This window comes from Nanorana parkeri, unplaced genomic scaffold, assembly GCF_000935625.1.
Source record: "Nanorana parkeri isolate BGI_ZX_2015 unplaced genomic scaffold, ASM93562v1 scaffold269, whole genome shotgun sequence".
Classification (NCBI taxonomy): Eukaryota; Metazoa; Chordata; class Amphibia; order Anura; family Dicroglossidae; genus Nanorana; species Nanorana parkeri.
The window spans coordinates 322,675-344,077 of record NW_017306537.1 but is presented as its reverse complement, the minus strand read 5'-3'; the positions used below and the strand labels follow the sequence as shown (position 1 = coordinate 344,077).

Sequence of the window (21,403 nt, the reverse complement as noted above, 5' to 3'; positions counted from 1 at the left end):
TTTGCCTATACACTTTAATTTCTTGCTGCCGGCCCTTTAAAGAGTGGAGGCGGGCTTCTAGATGGTGCGAACACTGTGATTGGTTAAAAAGAAAGACGTCACCAGCACTCCAACAAACGATAATAACAGCAATTGGATGCTTATTTATTGACAGATGCTGTCTCTCATTGGCAAGCACTTTCGTGGCCACACAGGGTCCCCTTCGTCAGGCTCAGACACGACAAAGGGGACCCTGTGTGGCCCCGAAAGTGCTTGCCAATGAGAGACAGCATCTGTCAATAACTGAGCATCTAATTGCTGTTATTATCGTTTGTTGGCGTGCTGGTGACGTCTTTCTTTTTGTCTACGTGTGGCGGAGCCATCCGCAGTCATTTCGAGCACCCGTTTTTTTGGGGGGAGTCCCGGTAAGGAGTGCGGCAAGTTTTCTTTTTTCCTGTTCAATGTGATTGGTTGTCACAGCGATCAGGAGCCTGTCCTCTGTTCTTGATTGTAAACAGTGATTGGACCTGTCCGTGACAGTGCAGACACTGTGTTGGGAGCACTGAATGAGTACGCCCCCAGTACAATACTGCAGCCTCGGCTATATGCCTAAATATGTGGCAGCCCCGAGTTATTGTGACACTCAACTCGGGAATTAAATCTTAAAAATACATTTAGGTACCCCAAGTATTATCACAAATGCATCTTATTTGTGTATCACTCGGCTGTAGATCCTCAAATCATCTCTGAATTGGTGCTGCCACTGTCCTTCCTTCTAGAGGGTGGCTACTTTTGTTCCCCATGGTCCCTGTGTGTGTTGTAAAGTAGCCACCACTCCAAGCTCACTCCTGTGATGGACTACAATCTCATCACAAATTAATAAACTAAATGCGAAATTATAGTCCATCACAGGAGCGAGCTTGGAGTGACAGCCAGTTTTCAGCAGGCTTGGGCAACCTCAGGCCAGCTGGGTTCTCACCAAGCACAGGCTCATCATTAGTGACAACTCTGCTCCTGCAGTGAGACCCTTTAGAATCAGTGTTGTCACCCTGTTGCAGGAAGCCCCCTTGCTGGCAACATCACCAGGTAAATTCAGACCGAGGAAGGCAATAGAAAGGCTGCACCAATTGTTTGTAGTGCATATAAGCCGTCTCTTAGTAAATTCTATTGTTTGTCTTTTCACTTTAACATGGTATATAAAGGCGTACTGTCTATTCATGGTGCCTCTTAAAAATAACAGTGAAATTCTACATGTACAGAAGGGGATTTCAAATGGAAAAGATACAAATTTTGTTGCCCTGTATGTGCTTTTCTCATTTAAAAAGAACTCCAGGCAAATTATGAATCATAGCAATGGGGCTATCCCAGCACTGCAAGAGTTAAGTGCCCGTTTTGGTCTAGGGAGGAAAACAAAGTTATACTCATCGGATCCTCTGAGCCGGCTGCCTGTGACAGTGTTTCCTCCAGCATCTTTCCTCCTCACACAGCGCTGATATGTCCCTTGATGTCCTCGCTTCCTATACACTGTGTATAGAACATGATGAGTCGGGGACCTTAGACTTCTGCAGCGGAGGGGGGATCGAGGCTGAAGGGATTCGTCTAGGCGGCTCCTAAGATCAGGTGAGTCTAACTTTATTTTCCTTTTGTAGACCAAAACTATGGGGTAAGTGTTTTTCCCCATAGTTCTCTTTAGGGTCACGAGAGGACATATACTAGCGTCCTCCCGTCACCCAAATCTCAGTATATAGCGGTCTGTTGCCTGCGATATACTGAGAGCGCCACTGCCGGGACGGATCCTGACAATACTGTCTGGATCCACCCAGCTGCGTCAGTGACAGCTGGCTCTGCCTATCTAGAGGTAGAGCAAGCTGTACCCGCCCCCTCTCCAGTCCGCGCTAGAGGATCAGAAAGGGGAAGTGGGGAATCCCAGCGAAGAGCAGTGACTGACAGTCACCGCTCTCTGCAGGGAGATGATCGGAAAGTGAGAGAGTGACCTTTATGTGTTCGCTCGCTTCCCGATCAAAAGAGCCGACCTGTGACAGCTTCAGTGTCACAGGTCAGCTCTAACTATGAGGATGAGTGGAAATCACTCACCTCATAGTCTTCCTTTAACCCCTGCAATGCGGGGGTAGCACCACTGCAAGGGTTAAAACACTTTTGCCCAGACAACTTCTTTAAATGAAGCTTGATTAGCAAGTTAGTAACAGCATTTGCTAAATGAAAGAACTCATTACTCAGAAACAATCAAATTGTGGCACCAGTAACATGAAAGAGAGGATGTGATTGGTTGCCATGTATAGAAGGAGGGGCTTACATACAGATCTTTGCATGTCGCAAGTAAATGAATATCTCTCTTCAGATGCCTGGATCAATCTTTTCATCTGCACATAAAATAACTAACTGCACAAATATTGTTACAATGTATTCACAAAGGAACCTGCAGACCTCATTTATACAAGGGCTGCGCCAGCGCTTCTGCAGCACAGCTGCTGCAATGGGGAGGAAGCCTGGTGCATTCTAGGTTCTTGGATGGAAATTGTTTGGCCATAATCAGTACATCCAAGATCAGCAATGGAGAGCTGCACTTTACACTTGTTTTGATGTGACATCTGTCGTATACAAAAATCCATCTCTACTATTACACTGACAACGCAGAGTTTCTGTTCATTGGTGTTCCAGTGTGTGACATGAACCATATTATTTCTGTTTCCAGGACGTGTCTCTGCAAAAGTACTAAGTAAGAAGATTAAAAAAGATCTTAGCAAACTGGATAGGAGACATAAATCCAACCAGATCCGCAGGCAGAGGAAAGATGCTGTGAGTACTTCATGTCATTTTTATTTATTTACTTTGACAAAAAGATAATTTAATGATGTACAAAAACAAAGGGCTTCTCATTGTGATATCTGCCTACAAAATGAACATGACAAACCTTAGTAATGTATATATATAGTGAACCTATCTGCTCCTTGGCCAGATTTTTTCTCAACCAGCCTCCCTCAAAATCATAAGAGTCCCACCAATGCCAGCAGGTATATTGGCAAGTGTTGGTGGAAGTCATTGATGTCCCTTAAAAGCTGTCTCTGCATAAGAAGTGGGTAAATAGATTACCTCTCCCACTTTGGGGAATGTTGATCTCCTTTGTCCTCCGCAGCACTCCATGTCACTACAGGGCACAGTAAAGTAGGGGATGGTAAAAGGAACCACTTAGTGCCATGAGGGACACAGTAGAGCAGCACTGCCAGAAGTATCCGTTTCTTAGCAGTCTTCAAAGGAAGATTCCTCTTCAGTGGAACAGTGTTTGGAGGTTCAGGCAGCCAGAGGAGCAAGTATGCACTGATGGGGCCACTTTAAAGTACGCTATTGATCCTTCTCAGAGGAAACTCATGATATAGTTAGATCAGTCAGTATTTTGCCGTATGATAGAAATGCACTGTAGTTTTTGTAAGTTGCTTCTCTTCAGATGTAGTCTTGGTGATATAGTAGTTCAGTAGTACTTTTAGTGTTCTAACCCTTATACACTTTATAGTGTTCTAACCCTTATACACTTTATACTATGAAAGCTCTACTTTAACCACTTGCCATCCGCCCGTTGTGAAAAAATGGATGGACAGCAAACTCACATGGGCGGGTTGCCGTAAATAAACGGCTTTTATTTCTGTTCGCGCGCGCCCCCAGGGAGAAAAACCCGTCCGTTCTGCACAGACGTTACCGGCTGTTTGACATACAAAGGATCGGCGGCTCTATAGCCGCCGAACGCTTGTATGTTGTGGCTGCTTGCCTCCCCCTCCTGCGGTGCCCCTGCTGCCCCCCCTCCTACACCCTCACCTTTAATCCCGGGATCCGCTACCCCATCTGTGGCCGGGAGGGTCTCAAGAGGTAGATAGGAGGGGATCAGCATCTTCCTCCTTGGTGACCTCCCTCCTTACTGTGAATGCGGAAGTTATGTGTAATACACCACATCGCTTCATCAGCTTCTTTGGGGGTCCCCAGGTGACATTAGGGGTATTAGAGACCCCTAATGTCTCCATAAAGAGGACTGTGCCTGTGCTATCACATAGGGGGATTGTTATCCCCCTATGTGATAGCAATAACAATAAGTGTAAAAAAATGTTTTTTCCAAAAGTCACCCCACATTTGCGCACAATTAAACGTAAATACGCGTCCGATGCACAAGTGCGCGAAAACAACAATTGCGCTACACATGTTGCATATCGCCGCAAACGTCGGAGTGAGAGCAATAATTTTGGGGCCATCAATCACTGATAACACTAAGCTGATGAGCGGTAAAAGCTTTTAAAGCGGCGCCTATGGCCAATTTTGGGTATTGTAGTTTTTTGAGGTTTCGCGCGTGCGCACAATTTTAAGGCTTGACATGTTTGGTGTCTTTTTACCCGAAGTGACCCCTTCTTTTATATTTGACCAAAAAAGTAATAAATGTTTTATCATTTAATATAGGGGAAAAAAAAATATTTTTTTAAAAATGTTCAGTAATTTTTCCTTTTTAATATGGAAAAAAATAAAACCCCCAGTGGTGATTAAATGCCACCAAAAGAAAGCTCTATCTGTCCCCAAAAAAGGGTATACAATTCATTTCAGTACAGCGCTGCATGACGGAATAAACGCCAGTTAAAGTACCGCAGCGCCAAATACTAAAAAATGGCCTGGACAGGAAGGGGGTTTAACACCGTGGACTTCAACTGGGTAAAAACATTCAATATCCCTTGATATGACATTCCTCCCCATAATCAAATAAATCAAAGGGTTAAGATCGGGCTCACACTATCGTGTTGCAGTAATGTGCTCTAGTGCACTGTGGTGCCATTCATTTCAATAAGTATCCTAATGCAGCCTGCTGAAGAGTGCCACAACGCAGTACTGTGCAATGCGTTCCCAAAAACTGCCACGTGGCATTTAAGTTGCAGTTTTAGTGGCAGTCCATTTGGGCTAACTTAACATGATTTTCACCATCTACAGGTTCTCTCAGAGAAGCGTAATCTAGGAAGTAAAGATGGACCTCCACACCTTGTAGTAGTGGTTGCATTACATGCTAGGGCAATCACAGCCAACCTCTTGGACCTGGTACGAAGTAATGAAGGTGATATTCTGCTGGAAGATGGAGGAAGTTGTACATTTGCTCTTGTCTGTCCTAAGCAGAAGCAGAGATGGAGCTTTGTTGAAGCAAACAAAGGTGAGAACCAATATTTTATTATCGTTAAATCTTTTTTAATGTACAGGGAAGGGTTAAAATGCCTGTAAACAAGTTATTGCTGTGTCTCCTGTAGATTTACCCTCTCCTAGTCCTGGTTACAATTGTCATTGGGAGAGAAAGTGAGGGGAAATCCAAAGTCCCCAGAATATAATATGAGGGTAAATGTTCTGAAGAACAACGCCTGTTTTGGTGACAGCTGTCTGAGGGGAATTCTCATCACGTTGTAGAGATTTCTTCTCACTTCTTGTTGTGGCTGCAAGACAGGAAGTGAAGAGATTTTTCCCCAATGGGACAGAAATGGGAAAAAATAAAAAGTGGTTTTGACACTTCCCTGCTGTAGTCAAAACAGACAAAGAAACAACAATATGTAATTCTACATACACTTTAAATATGTTGTGGGGTCTTAATGTGGGTATGTAACTGTTTTTATGCTTTGTACTCAGATGATCTGCATTCTTTGCTGGACCTGGCTAAAGTGGCCGATACACTCCTCTTTGTTCTGGATCCTCAGGAAGGATGGGACAGTTATGGAGATTACTGCTTGTCCTGCTTGTTTGCTCAGGGCCTGCCCAGTTATGGTAAGTCATTGTAAAAAATACATAATCTCTTAGTTTAGTTTTTACTTTGGTTTGACACTTTTGTTAGTGGTACTGTTAGTAGGGAGCAATCGTCTGCCATTGTTGGCGGATAGTTATCTTAAAAGTGACCTTTTTAATGTGGTCACTTAAAGGGTCTTCACCGCGCGCTTCACTGTGTCTTCATCGCGCGCTCCCATCTGAAAATTTGAACATTCTCGGGCAGCCGCAAAGCATCTTGGGGCGGGCGCATGTGCAGTTCACATTTTCGGCCGGGAGACGAGCAGAGACGCAAGGTAAGTATATGGACGGCATGCACCCGCATGCTGACACCATGGGACAGGAGGTGCCAGCAAGGACAGAGGAGTCAGCGCTGGATGGGAGACCCGCAGCAGCGCTGGAGGGACAGATGAAAACAACAGGAAAGAAGATCGGATTAGGAAACATCATTTAAGCTAAGTGCTTTAATTAACATTGGGGGAGGGAAAAATATCTTTGACTTTCATGTCACTTAAACTCCACCCGTCCCCAGCAGCATACAATTGCCTTTTACAGGTATTCCTCACTTAACGACCGAGTTCCGTTCCTACGACCAGGTCGTTAAACGAATTGGTCGTTAAGTGAGGAACTCTATACAGTACTGTACTGCATTAGTACAGTACTGTATAGCGTTGCCGATGTACAGTACTGAACAGTGTACTGTACATCGGGCAATGAAAATACTCACGGGGACGCGCTGTGAAGAACGGAGGACGTCACTTCCCCCGGCGACACGTCGCACTGGCGCGCGAGGTCGGAGGTCGCTCGGAAGTGCGAGTGGTTGCAAAACAGGTAAGTCGTTAAGCGAGGAGTATCTGTATTTGCTTTTCTGCTGCTCTGTTTAGCAACTGGGGGTGTCATTGGAGCTTATACGGGGCTTTCTTTCCATGTTGCCAAAGGCCGAATGGATCGGTGCAGGAGCAAGGAAAGGTGAGTTGGCTGGGGAGGAGGGAGTTAGGTGATCCTTTTACCTTGACCAGCATGAGCAAAAGGAACAATTCACTTGAACCTTTATATTTGCCATACCATATTTATAATCACGGCATTGGTTACACAAAGGACAAAGATGTTAATTTGTATTTCCATATACACTTGGTGGCATACAATAATGCTCTTATTTAGAAAGGTTAGAAGATTTAAACAATTAATTACATTGTAGTACCTGTTATTTCAGGTTATGCAGTAAAATCAGGTCTCTGACTTTTTCTTTTCTTTACTTCATGTGAGGTTAATATGAAAGTGACATTAAAGCCTAAAATGTTTTTCTCTTCCTCCCCCCCCCCAATACTGGTGAATGGACTTCCCTTTAAATGATGCCTCTTGATCCAATCATCTTCTTTCCAGTATTTCCCGGAGTCCCTCCAGTGCTGGTGCCGGTCTCTGATCCAGCGCTGACTCCTCTCTCTTCCTGTCACTTCCTGTCCCACAGAGTCTGTGTGGGTGCACGCTGCCTCCATTGACTTACCTTGTGTCTCTTCTCGTCTCCCGGCCGAAGAGCTGAACCGCGCATGCCCCATGATCCTTTGCGTTCGCCCGAGAATGTTCAGATCTTCGGACGGGAGCGTGCGGCACAGACACAGGTAAGTTTAAACCCCTTTTTGTTTATTTTTATTTTTTTAATGTTTTTGCATATATCTACTGCTTGCTACAATAGATATATGCAAAAACATGGGATGCTCTAATGATCCTTTAATAATAACATCATAGCATTATCTTCTATGAGGGCCGATGATGGATGTGTATCATTTCTGACCAATCTGTTTACTTTTGCTTCAGTTGTTGCTGTGCAAGGTTTGAATGAAATTCCAATAAAAAAAAAGACGGATGTTAAGAAACAGCTGTGTAAAGTCATTGAGAAGAGATTCCCTGATGCCAAGCTCTTTAACTTGGACACTACACAAGAGGCTGCCTTACTCTTCAGACAGATGGCCACTCAAAAGCAAAGACGTTTGGCGTACCGCAACCGCCGATCATATATTTTGGCGCATAAAGCTGATTTCCAGCCATCTGATGACACTGGCCTGGTGGGCACGTTAAAGGTGTCCGGTTATGTGAGGGGACAGGAACTTAATGTCAATGGGCTAATTCACCTTGTTGGCTATGGTGATTTCCAGATGAGTCAGATTGATGCACCTCCAGATCCTTACCCCATAAACCCTCATGTCCGCAAAGAGAAGGCAAAAAAAAGACAAGATGTGGAGATGGAGGTATGTATGTTGGTGGTGTGACATATCTATGTTTTGACATTTTTCAAGTTTCTGATCGTTTGAGAACTTTTAACACTTTACAAACCCTTATCTTAAAAACCTTCAATAAATGTCGATATTATGAAATTGAATTCTTTCAAGGCCCTACATGAAGTTGCTACATTTGCTCACACCATATTTGGTTAGAGCTTAAAGTGTAGTTCCACTTCAGCAGTCAAATTTGAGAAAACCTCACGATATGTGTTTCCATTCACACAGAATCCCAAAAAATACATTTTACAAATATTTCTTACCTTAGCTGTTTGTTTGGTGAATGCCTTTGTGCAGATTTCAAGGTATGCTGGGCAGTGTGTCCCTCAGTTTGTCCTTCTACTTTAAAGTGAAATTGCACTTTCTTTGGGAAAAAAAACTTGCCCTCCGTCCTCACTGCTCTTACCTGTCAACGAACACTCCTTTCCCTCCGTGGTTGCCAGGGTACGACCCGTACACAACATGGCAGCCCTATGCTATGTATTTCACATACGCTCGCAAATGGCGCTCACTCATTGCGCTTCTCATTGACAAATTAGATGCGCTTCTTAGCAAGCGAAGAGGGGGCAGATTGGTGGAGTTAATTCAATTTTTCCAAATCCACCTGGGAAAGTGGTATTACCCTTTAACTGAGACCTGAGCTTCTTCTCATTAACATGCAATGTTTTACTATGTGAATGGGATTGGGTAACACAAATATAAAGTAAGTGTTATCCCAGTTTGGCTGCAAAAGTGGAACTACACCATGCCAGTTTTGGATTGTGAAGTATCCATCTAACCGGGCCTTGGCTTACATCAACCTTCAGTCTTTTTGAGCTATAGCAAAGGCATTTTTCCCTTGGCCCTGCTTTGTTAAATAGCATTGTAAAAAAAAAAAATTGTATTTGTAGTAAAAATCCTTTTCTTGGGTTATACTGTTGACTACAGGAGAAGTGGCACATAAAAAAAATTGGAGGCCAGCCTGTAGGGAGTACAAATAAGTTTTAAAAGTGGTCTTAAATGAGAACTATGAGGTGAGTGCTTTTCACTCACCTCATAGTTCTAGCCGACCTGTGACAATGAGACTGTGACAGGTCGGCGCAGTAGATCCGGAGGCGAGCGAACACATACCGGCGTTCGCTCACCTCTCGATCCTGTCACGGCTCTCTGCCGTGACAGGGGAGGGCCTGGATTCCCCCCGCTCCGATCCGCCAGCACTGACTGGCAGAACGGACGGGGGAGGGTACAGCTGGCTCTGCCTATAGCAGCTTGCGGTATACTGCGGCGTCTCAGTATGCAGTATACAGCTCGCGGTATACTGAGCCTAGGGTGACGGGAGGACGCTAGTTTGTGTCCTCCCGTTACTCTTAGAACTGGGGAAAAGCCCTGACCCCATAGTTCTCCTTTAGGCCTTTTTTACACCAAATGCAGAGCAGATCCGCTCAGGTTTCTGCACACGCAGTGCAGTGGGTTGTGCCGCGTTTCTGATGCGTTCTGGGCCGTTTTTGGTCAAAAAATTTTTTTTTTAGTTTAACATGGGCTTTCAGTGAGTTCCAGGCATTTGCATGCATTTTGATGCATTTGCATGTGTTCCAGAGCAGGTAAAATAGGGCCTGCTGCAGTTCTTTCACCTGCTCTGGAACTGCACGCTGCGATGTGAACTGGAGCAAAAAATACCATTGGAATACATTGGACGCAGTTTTGATCCGGTCTGCAACTGCACCTGCTCCGCGCTTGGTGTGAACAAGGCCTTAAAGGAGAACTATGGGGTCAGTGTTTTTCCCCATAGTTCTCCTCCTTAGGGTAACGGGAGGACACAAACTAGCGTCCTCCCGTTACCCTAAGCTCAGTATACCGCGAGCTACAGCTCGCGGTATACTGAGACGCCGGAGCGGATCCCGACGTAGATGGCGGGATCCGCCCAGCTGCGTGAGTGACAGCTGGCTCTGCCTATCTAGAGGCAGAGCCAGCTGTACCCGCCCCCTCCCCCGTCCGTTCCGCCAGTCAGCGCTGGCAGATCGGAGCGGGGAGAGTGGAATCCAGCCCCTCCCCCTGTCAAGGCAGAGAGCCGTGACAGGATCGAGAGGTGAGCGAACATGGTATGTGGTCGCTCACCTCCCGATCTACTGAGCCGACCTGTGACAGTCTCATTGTCACAGGTCGGCTAGAACTATGAGGTGAGTGGAAATCACTCATCTCATAGTTCTCCTATAATCCTTCTTTTTTTTTCTTTTTAAACTAGGTCATTAAGGAGTTATTTTTTATTTTCAGGGACTTTGATACTTAGTATCTCTAAAATAGAATACAGTATTCTCAGAGATACTTTGTATCATACAGCGGGCTAGCAGCTTATAAAACACAGTGAGCTGCTGCCGTCTCTGTGACTCACGGCTCTGCGATCACAGGGATTCGCTCTCTCACTGTAATCACCGGACTGTGACCACCTAATCGGCTGTTAAGGGTCTGCCTCGGACACGAGGGACCCATCAACAGCAGTAACTCAAGCTGCTGGTCCCTTCGTGGACCAGCGCACATTGTACCGCATGACGATTGTGATAGTATACTCCCTTCATTGGTCGGGAAAGGGGTTAATATGAAGTGTCCGTCAATAGAGAAATATCAGTTTCTCATGTCAAATATGACATCATGTGGGAAAAAAAAAAATCAGGAGTTTCATAAACTCCACCCAAAAATCAAACGGAGGAAGTGAAGAGCGCTCTCATTGAAGCCACTTAATGTGCATGAGCCTGGGAATATTAGTTCTAGTTGGAGTAATTCTTTATGTGTTTTAAAGTTTATAAGAGAACTTGGTTCATGAAAGGACTTGCCACCATATCTCTTTGTATCTGCCTTTATTATAGGATGAACCTAATAACACAGGGATGGAAGAGGATGTGAAGGTCCTAATGAAAGCAGACCCAACTGCACAAGAGTCTTTGCAGTCCGAGGTGGTCCCTGACCCCATGGAGGGAGAGCAGACATGGCCTACTGAGGAGGAGCTGAAGGAAGCAGAGGGTGAGTCTGCTGGCATGGCATATTCTCGAAAAACATCATGTGAATAGATGTAAAATAGAAAGCACTAAGAAGGCTTTTTGTGGATTTTGTTTCTTACCTAACCTATACACTTGTATGGTAAAAGTGGCTATAGCGCTGTTCACAGTATTCAGGTGCTAATTTGCATGATGCAGAGATATTATTCTTGAGCAGTCCGATTTTATCTAATCATATTAGTTATGTACTGTTTGGAATTGTTGGCCTAAATAGGAACTTCACCCTTATCTTTAAAATGACAACAAAGTCACCCTTAGAAGTGTTCTGTAGTGACAATTTACAGATCCTTATAGATAATTGCAGGCTTTTTATTCTTTGCATACTCAACCCCCCCTTCTCACAGCAGTGGGCATTTTTACTATGGGCATATTAATCCATCTCCCTTTACTTCCTGGAACTGTTGAACATGTGACCAGGACATCATCTCAGGGGAGGAAAATGTCTTTCCCTGAGATCTCGGTAGATTTTGCAGTTTACAGCGGAGATGAGATTATCCTTCCCAGGATACATTTCTTAGGCATGAACTGCATCACTAATGCATAAGAGGACCAGGAAGTGGAAAAACAGTAATTTTAAGTAAAAGTGAAATGTTGATTTAACTAATGAATGTAAGATGACTTCATATCCGCATGTAGAGCCGAATGCTAATGTGATTTTAGTGAAAGAGGGTAAAGGTCCACTTTAAAGAGAAACTGAACAGAAAAAGTGAATACTTCTATTATTCTAGGGAAAATTTTATAGATGTTACTTGTGCCGAAGCAGTGCCCTGACAAAATGTACAATTTTTCTTGAATTCCTCCTGAAACATAGCAGTGCACTTCTTGATATGCAAGTGTGCCTTGAAGTGAGGTTTGGTGATGTCACTACTGTGCTGTTCTCTTCTGAAATTATTTGCTGGAGGCTCTGAAGTTATCAAAGTCCTTCCTCTACCAAGATGGCCACCTCCACACAGAATCACAGTGCAGAACATTCCATTGTAAGTCGGCAATAGATTAAACAATTAGCTGTATGGAGCCCACAGACAATACTGGTGACTGGTCCTTTGCCCTCTGCCTGCCTTATTTAAGGCTCCTTATCTTACAGCATTTGGTTCCCTTTTTAAAATCAAACACAGTTCTTAAAGAAGTGGGACAATTTTTCTTTCTACAGAGTCTTTAAAGGGAAACGTGAAAGTCCAGAAAAAAGTTCCTAAAGGTACATCCAACTATCAGGCTGCCTGGTTTTTAGACGACGAGGAAATCGATGGTGAGGGTGAAAGTGAAGATGATGATGACGACGACGATGATGATATGGAAGATGAGCAGGAAGATGCTATGGATGAAGCAGTTTCTGAGGTGCTTAGAAAAAATGAGCATACAATATTGTATTGGTAATTAATAAGATTTCACATGTATGTATTAAAGGAGCATTTATAGTATAATTTTTTTTTTTTTAATTTACATTATCTACACTTTATTTTACTAGCGTGCTAAACATTTTGTCTCAGTATTTTTGTTTATGGTTGAAATGGTTTTAGACACTTGATCACTCGAACTCTGAGTCCTCAATTAGAATATGTAAATCATGTGTTCTTGCCATTATTTCTGTTTGCTGCTGCTAGGAGGAGGAAGACAGTGCAGAAGAAGAAAGTGAGACGGTGACCATCCCAGACAGCACTCGGGATGACAAGTATGATGAAAACTTGGATGAGGCAGAGGAAGAGCAGATGTTGGAGAAGTACAAGGAGGAGAGACAAGATGAAATGTTCCCGGATGAGATGGACACTCCACGGGATCAGCTGGCAAGAACCAGGTACGGTTCAGTTCTATGTTCTTAATGAAAACAGAATATTGAAGTGCTTAGACTCATTGGTATCTGATCGTGTAGGTTCCAGAAGTATCGGGGTCTGAAAAGCTTCCGTACATCACCATGGGATACAAAGGAAAATCTTCCTAGAGACTATGCTCGCATCTTCCAGTTCCATGACTTCTTCAGGACCAGAAAACGTGTATTTAGAGAAAAGGAGGAGGAGAAGAATGAAGCTGTCATGGTAACGTAGTGCATTATTCCTGGTGGCTGCTACTCGTTTAAAGCTGAACTCCAGGCAGATATAAAAGACAGTTTAATGTAACTTTACATTCATTAACATATTCTTAAATGTATGTTTTGCCAATGCGAGCAGTGTGATTACCTCAGTAAGGCTCGGTGTCTACCTCTTGCATCGCACTTTACAGCAGAGCTCATATTGGTGGAGAGAGAAGCAGCTCAAGAAGCCAATCGGTTGCGCTGCAGTGTGCTGCTTCTCCTTTCACTGTTCACTCAAAGGATGAGAGTTGGGTGGAGACCTTTAAGTGTTGTTGACCTGCAACTGAAAAAAGTCAGGTTTCCTGCCCAAACAGGGCTCTGCTGTGTGGTTAAGCTGTGTAAATTTTAGAACTCTGGACGGAAATGCAACTCCAACTCCTATGTCAGGTAAAACAGCTTCTGTATATGTACATTTAGCAGTTTCCCTGGAGTTCAGCTATGACTGATTGTACAAGTGCTAGTTGTCTGGATGTTCTGATATATTGATCTGTCTGTCTAGATATCCTAGCTGTCTACTTATTGTATGTATTAGAATAGTAATGGTAGACTTGTATTTCAGGTTGGTTGGTATGTTACTGTACATGTAAGTGGAGTACCTGTGGCTGTATTGGAACACTTCAAACAGGGGGCACCACTTGTCCTGTGTTCACTTCTTCCTCATGAACAAAAGGTGAGTGTTTGAGCATACTTCAGGTTGGTAAGGTATATCTTTAGAACTTGGTGACTTTCATTTCAAGTGCTGATCTGTATAGCTATATTTTTTATCATATTGATAGATGTCCGTGGTAAACATGCTGGTGAGAAGACATCCCGGGAACACTGAACCAGTAAAAGCCAAAGAAGAGATTATCTTCCATTGTGGATTCCGACGTTTTCGGGCATCACCTTTGTACTCTCAGCACACATCTGGTATGAAAAATGCCTTCTTACCTCCCTGTAGTTTACTTTATCACACCAGTTATCCCAGAAATTCAAAAAGCTGGTCATATCCAAAGTTAAAACATGTTCCTGGGAAACCTACTAATTGCAGCAATACATTTATTTCTGAAACAATAGCATCTTCGCATGAGTAAAACCTATTGAAAAATGTTAAAGGGTTATTAACTGCTTGCCGTCCGCTCGTTGTAAAAAAACAGACAGGATTGTTAGCCCCCTATGTGATAGCAATAACATTAAATGTAAAAAAAGTAAAAAAAAAGAAAATAATTTTTAAGACCCCCCCATGTTTATGCACATATAAACGTAAATACGCTTCAGGTCCACCAGCGCAGGAAAACAATAATTGCACTACACATGTTGCATATCGCCACCAACGTCGGAGTGAGAGCAATAATTTTACACTAAACTGATGAGCGGTAAAAGCTTTTAAAGCGTCGCCTATGGCCAATTTTGGGTAATGTCGTTTTTTGAGGTTTTGCGGGCGCGTACAATTTTAAGGCTTGACATGTTTGGTGTCTATTTACCGGACATCAAGCAAAACAAATGGCAAACGCACTCATCAATTATTTACCAGCTTTACAGCAAGGTGCACACGGAAGGGCTTCAAACAGTAAAACAGCAAAAAGTTTCCAGGCACACACCAGCCAGCATGCAAAAAAACCTGTCTCACCACTAAGGTTAAAAGCAGAGGTGCTTACCTCTGCCTTTTAATGGAGGTTGGGCTTCCTCCTGACAAACCTGCACCCAATTTAATCTTTTGCCCCATATGCTCCAAGATAGTTTAGAGTTAGGACCGCACTATATGGAGGTGCCTTGACGTGGCTGTGCGGCTTTCACATATTTTGCAGAAGACGTGTAGCTAAACCTCTGCTTTTAACCTTAGTGGTGAGACAGGTTTTTCTGCATGCTGGCTGGTGAGTGTGCCTGGAAACTTTTTGCTGTTTTACTATTTACCAGACGTGACCCCGTCTTTTATATTTTAGCAAAAAATTGGTTAATACATTTTTTATAATTCAATATAGGGAAACCTTTTTTTTTATTTTTCCTTACTGTAGTAAAAAAATAAAAACCCCAGTGGTGATTAACTGCTTGAAGACCAGGTGTTTAGATCCCCTACCTGGCCAGGCCATTTTTCAGTGTTTAGCGCTGTAAGCGATCCGCCGGCTCTATAGCCGGCGGATCGCTTGTATATTAACGGGCATCGCTGCCTCTTTTCAAATAGTGGGGATTTCCCGCTCGCGCGCGCCGCACGGGCAGATGTAACAGGACGTGTATACACGCCCAGTTACATCCAAGAAGCTCCCGGCAGGCCGTGTATACACAGCGGCTGGCCGGGAGGTAGTTAAATACCACCAAAAGAAAGCTTTTATCTGTCCCCAAAAAAATTGTATAAAATGTATTTCAGTACAGCGTTGCATGACTATATGTCAGCCAAAGTACTGCAGCGCTGAACACTGAAAAATGGCCTGGACAGGAAGGGGGTTTAACACCCTGGTCTTCAAGTGGTTAAAGCCTTGTATGTTCTTGCATATAATTTCTGCTAGCAAGCAGTAGATATAGGTTAAAAAAAAAAGGGTTAAAGCTTACCTGTGTCTCTGCCGGGCGCTCCCGTTCGAAAATGTGAAGATTCTCGGGCGGCCACAAAGGGTCTTGGGACGGGCGCATGCGCAGTTAAGGTTTTTGGCCGGGAGACGAGGAGAGACACTGGGTAAGCTGATGCAGCAGCGTGCACCCGCACAGACTCTGGGACAGGAAGTGCCAGTTAAGAGAGCGGAGTCAGCGCTGGATCTGAGAGTGATGCATGTGACACAAAGAGCATTGATTACAATGTAGAGGCAGAATAGTAGATATATCATCCAAAGACATCTTCATTTTCATGATAACAGTGGGTCAGAGGGTACATTTTTAATGACAGCCCATAAAAAAACAAAAAACCTCATAGATGCAAATAAAAATTATTTATACCAAGGAATGACCTCGGTATATTATCAAATGTTTAAAGACAATGCACCATTGTTAGGGAATCCTAGGTCCTCCAGAGGTGAAGAACTTTGGTTTGTGCATTATTCTGGACCACCCCAATGATACACAGATTATTATAGGGTACAATGGAAAACTAATATTCATACATAAAAGATCAAAGCTTGCAGTAATATTCCCCAAGTTGACTCTGTGATACTGTACCTCAAATAAAATAGATAAATAAAATTGTTGGGCAGCAAGAAAACTTTCACTTTATTTTTATTACACTGAAAGTTGGTGCTTTTTCCTATATATAGGGGTACAGGGTGGATACAACAGTTTACCTTTCAGACAGTTCTCCAGGTTACTACATCTAAAGGGGGCATTACTGTTTAAAATAAGAAATGTAAACGGGAATTTTATCATTTTGTTTTTGGTTTCCTCTCATTCCAGCGGACAAACAAAAGTCTGAACGTTTCCTGCACTCTGATGCTTCTGTGGTTGCCACTTTATATGCTCCTATTACCTTCCCACCTGCATCAGTATTAATGTTTAAACAACGCAATAATGGTAAGGCGAGTGCTTTATTACCTGCTCAGCTAATCACAGTTGCATTAAATCTGAACTCTAGGCAGTACATTTGTATTTCTGTGCACTAACCTTGCCCCCTTGTGTCATTCATGAACCTGAAATTAATATTTTGCAACTATCACTTTGTGTTGTCTATTGATCTTTTGTGGCCCCGTCAGTGTTTGAATTGTGTTGGCGGCACTTATTCACAATGTAATGGCTTAGCTACTCCAGCCTTCTACATCTTGAGAGGGAGTGAAGCAATCCCATTTTCTGGTGTGGAGGTGTGCATACAGGAGTTATTGTGGACTGTGAAAGCAGAACACACAGCTGCCATTGCCTTATCTCTGCATTACTTATTGAAGCATTGTAGTGCAGCCGGGCAGAAGCACTGAAAGATGTACAGGAGAGGTGTGGATAGATGTTCTATATTTTCTTAGGGGGAACTAATGTTAAAGGAGTTGTAAAGTCCCAGCATATATTCTCCTGTTATAACATCAGCATTGTAATAGGAACACATACTAGAGCTTTTCATAATGAAATCAAAGCTGACTTGAAAAAAATCCCTTTTATGTAGTGAGTGCTTCCTTCTGTCTGCCCATCACTTTCACCAACTTCCTGGATTCCCAGTGTGCTTTGCATCTGTTTTTCTGCTGCTTGATGTCATGCAATCTCTTGATGTCATGCAATATCCCATCATGCATTGCTGCCTGCAATCAATGATAAAGTTACATTGTTCAGATATTGAGTTGTAGCTCAGAAGGCTCTGAGTTGTGACACAAGAAATGTGATAGTCACAGGGCTGAGAGAAATTGTGTCACTGCATTGAGGAAGTACATCCTATGGACATAGTCAATAAGCAAGTTTACAAACTTCTAGATTGAGATGTTTTATTAGGAGTGGGATTGAACTGGAAATTCAATATAGAAATACATATTGATTTTTACTTTTTGACCAGAGATAACATTTAAATCTCAGTCCCAATGCCAGTCAGGACACAGCACCTGGAGATTCAATACTTAAAGGAGAACTATGGGGTTAAGGCTTTTCCCCATAGTTCTCCTTAGGGTAACGGGAGGACACAAATTAGCGTCCTCCCGTCACCCTAGGCTCAGTATACCGCGAGCTGCTGCTGCTCGCGTTATACTGAGACGCCGCAGTGTACCGCGAGCTGCTGCTCGCGGTATACTGAGACGTCGCAGCTTAAGTGGATCCCGACAATTATGCCGGGATCCGCCCAGCTGCGTGACAGCTGTCTCTGCCTATCTAGAGGCAGAGCCAGCTGTACCCGCCCCCTCCCCCGTCCGTTCCGCCAGTCAGCGCTGGCGGAGCGGGGAGGGGGGAATCCAGCTAGCATCCTCCCGTCACCCTGGGCTCAGTATACCGCGAGCTGTAGCTCGCGGTATACTGAGATGCCGCAGTATACCGCAAGCTGCTGCTCGCGGTATACTGAGACGCCGCAGCTGAAGCGGATCCCGACAATTATGCCGGGATCCGCCCAGCTGCGTGACTGACAGCTGGCTCTGCCTATCTAGAGGCAGAACCTGCTGTACCCTCCCCCGTCCGTTCCGCCAGTCAGCTCTGGATGAGCGGGGAGGGGGTAATCCAGCAGAGAGCCGTGTCAGGATCGAGAGGTGAGCGAAAGCCGCTATGTGTTCGCTCCCCTCCCGATCTACTGAGCCGACCTGTGACAGTCTCATTGTCACAGGTCGGCTAGAACTATGAGGTGAGTGAAAAGCACTCACCTCATTGTTCTCCTTTTAAAGCAGAACCGTGGCCAAGCTATGGACATACAATAATATATATATTATTTTAACAGGCACTTAATACACTTGAATACTGACAATATTGATGGACAGTGTGGTAATTTTGTTTACAAGCAGAATGTAAATGTTGTGTTTTGCAAATTGCCATTTTGTTTTGCATTGTAGGGATGCATGATTTGATTGCCACTGGATCACTGCTGACTGTGGACCCAGACAGGACGATAATCAAGAGAATTGTTCTTAGTGGTCATCCATTTAAGATCATGAAAAAAACAGCTGTTGTCCGCTACATGTTCTTCAACAGAGGTATAGTTGTATATAGAATTTTTTGTGTGACCTTGATCTCTGTATTTTATCTGTGAGACCTTCAGACCATAGTACTAAAACAGAGGAGAGATCTAGCCTCCCTCTATGTAAGCAGAAGTGAGATCCCTTAGTTGTCTATAGTGTTTGGTGGACTAATATCTAGCTGTTTAGAAGCATTGCTTCTTTAAATGCATTCAGCATCAGATTTCACTAGTAAGTGCTGTGTATACCCTGTAGCTCAGGGGCAGGAAACGCCAGCCTTTCAGCTATTAGGGAGCTGAAAGACCCATGAGGCATTGCAAAACTGACAGTTACAGGGATGACTTCCAGAGGGAGAGTCATGTTGGGATTTGTAGTTAAAGCGCAGTTGGAGGGCAGGAATTGCCCACCCCTTCTGGAGCTGTGTGACCATAGGGTGGTCCATATTTCCATGCTCCTATGTTCGCTGTAAAGTAGATTTGTGCCAACTTTAATGATGTAAATCTTCTAAAAAAGCAAGCGCCATAATGTTTTTTTACTTGCCTTTATATCTGTTCCTGGGGAGCCCAGAAAACCTCGCATAGATGTAGAAGGATTAAAGTAGTACTAAAGACTGGTTGTTTTTTACCTTAATGCATTCTCTGCATTGAAGTAAAAAAAAAAAGCCAGTACCTTTTTGTGCCCCCGCCCCCACATTCACCTATGTCACCGCTGCCTGTCCCTGAAGCGATCCTCCATTCCCCGAACTTCCTGGTTATGGGGGAGGATACTGAGGACAGATGAGCCATAGGCTACTTCTGCCGTCTGTCAAACTGTTGGGCAGAGAGCAGGATTGTGGTCTGCCGCAGGGCTGTGCGTGTGTAAGGATGTACACAGCTACTGAAGGGGCACAGGTTGGAGGGGCACAGGTGCCTCCACAGCAGCCTCTTACCTGATGGAGGCATCCTGGTAGGGGGTAGAAAGATGAGGGGACCCACGAGAAAACGAGCAATTAAAAGATTAAAATTTAAAAAAAGAACAAAACTGCAAAAATGCGGCCTCCCATTCATAAACGTTTAAAAAACAAACTGTGTAATATCACTTTAACAAAACACATTGCGCTGCAGTTAGAGGACAGGTATATTTTCTGTGGGACATTCACTATGGGAAATCAGTCTATGAGGGCTATATTGTAAGGCTCAAATGTGTCCAGAGGAGGAATAATACTGTAATGCTGAACAATAACCTTTATTTTCTCTGACCTGAAGTCAATGTAGTGGGACCTTCACTATGGGAAAATCAGTCTGAGGGATATATTGAAAGGCTAAAATGTGTCCAGAGGAGGAATATCACTGTAATGCTGAGCAATAACCTTTTATCTTCTCTGACTGAATTCATTGTATTTTTGCAGAGGATATATTGTGGTTTAAGCCAGTAGAGTTGCGAACAAAGTGGGGTCGCAGAGGACACATCAAAGAACCTCTAGGTGAGTACTTTGTTTTATTTATTTTGTATAAAGCTTTATGTGTAGTGTAGCAGCGTGTTCATTTCAGTTAGTATGCTGTGTCATTGGCGGTAAGCACGTAAAATCTTAGATGAGCATTTGAACATAACATTTCTATCACACCCACATACATACACGCACCTACTTACCCCTTATATACTTAGGATACTATCATTCTTACCCACACCAGTCTTCATACTTTGGATATTACAATTCCCATGTCAGCTCACTGAATCATGTTATGTTGCAAAATCTCATTCAATAAACTGTTGGCTATAAGAACATCATAATGGGTTCCTGTGTGTTTTGGCCTGTCATTTAAAAACTCAAGACAAATGCAAACTTTAACCAGATGACTGCTTTCGTTTTCTAAACTGCATTTAAAAAAATGGCTACTGGAATCTAGTTAACATGCATGTAAATCAACGTCTTTTTGCCTAACTTGCCCCATCTACAGAATGAACATACAGACATTGTTTTAACTTGCCCCGTAAAAATAACACTCTCTTAATATACTGTACTGCCGTATTAAAGAAGAAAGCATTTTCATGGGGTTGTCCACTTTCACTAAACTGTCATTCCCGTACATAGTGATGTGGATTTATGAGTTAGTCTGCTTTTAAACCCTGGTGATCAGCTGTGTCATCCCCGTCAAAAAGTGGGTCTGCTGGGGCAGCAAGAACAGTTGGACCTTTTTTGGCTGAAGCCAGCTCAGGGTTTGGAGCTCCACTTGCAGCAATGGCTTTGTGAGGTGAGAGCTACATTACACCAGCAAATATAAAAAAAAAATTAAACAGCTGATTATCAGACGTTTAGAGCAGGGGGAGCCTGTCAGGCTTTACCAGTGCAGCAAATAGTGGGGTTGCTTAATTTTCCTATGAAAGTGGAAAAACCTTTTGAGAAAATAACACTTATGCTAATCTGCAAGTGCAAGCTAATCACTTTTTTTTTTTTGTCACCCTCATTAGGAACACATGGTCACATGAAGTGTCATTTTGATGGGCAGTTGAAGTCACAGGACACCATATTGATGAACTTGTATAAGCGTGTTTATCCTAAATGGACTTATGACCCACATGTACCTCACGCAGTGACTTGGGTGAAGAATGAGGCTGAAATTGATCTTGCTGAAGTGGAGATGGATTAGTACATTCAACACCCAAATATTTCTGTGCCTCAGACAAAACATTTAGTTATGATTTGTATTTATTTTAAATGAGTGAATAACAAATTTAAGGAAAGAAAAATCAGCAGTTTTCTAT

At 43.4% G+C, this 21,403-nt stretch overlaps 1 protein-coding gene across 3 annotated transcripts in view; it reads left to right on the top strand.

Annotated features, from left to right (window-relative positions):
• TSR1 (TSR1, ribosome maturation factor) overlaps positions 1 to 21,401 on the top strand; it is a 22,062-nt gene extending 661 nt beyond the window's left edge. Inside the window, exons 2-15 of one of the 3 annotated variants that reach the window (XM_018557151.1) lie at positions 2,693 to 2,796; positions 4,957 to 5,170; positions 5,635 to 5,769; positions 7,582 to 8,012; positions 10,883 to 11,036; positions 12,222 to 12,406; positions 12,673 to 12,863; positions 12,939 to 13,101; positions 13,696 to 13,806; positions 13,913 to 14,045; positions 16,491 to 16,607; positions 18,539 to 18,679; positions 20,049 to 20,123; positions 21,110 to 21,401. In XM_018557151.1, coding sequence (XP_018412653.1) covers positions 2,693 to 2,796; positions 4,957 to 5,170; positions 5,635 to 5,769; positions 7,582 to 8,012; positions 10,883 to 11,036; positions 12,222 to 12,406; positions 12,673 to 12,863; positions 12,939 to 13,101; positions 13,696 to 13,806; positions 13,913 to 14,045; positions 16,491 to 16,607; positions 18,539 to 18,679; positions 20,049 to 20,123; positions 21,110 to 21,288 — 2,333 coding nt within the window. In that variant the 3' untranslated portion in view covers positions 21,289 to 21,401. Of the gene's footprint in view, positions 1 to 2,692; positions 2,797 to 4,956; positions 5,171 to 5,634; positions 5,770 to 7,581; positions 8,025 to 10,882; positions 11,037 to 12,221; positions 12,407 to 12,672; positions 12,864 to 12,938; positions 13,102 to 13,695; positions 13,807 to 13,912; positions 14,046 to 16,490; positions 16,608 to 18,538; positions 18,680 to 20,048; positions 20,124 to 21,109 lie in introns of all 3 variants that reach the window. The other 2 variants (XM_018557152.1, XM_018557153.1) reach the window with 2 other exon arrangements.
• The last annotated feature ends 2 nt before the right edge of the window (positions 21,402 to 21,403 follow it).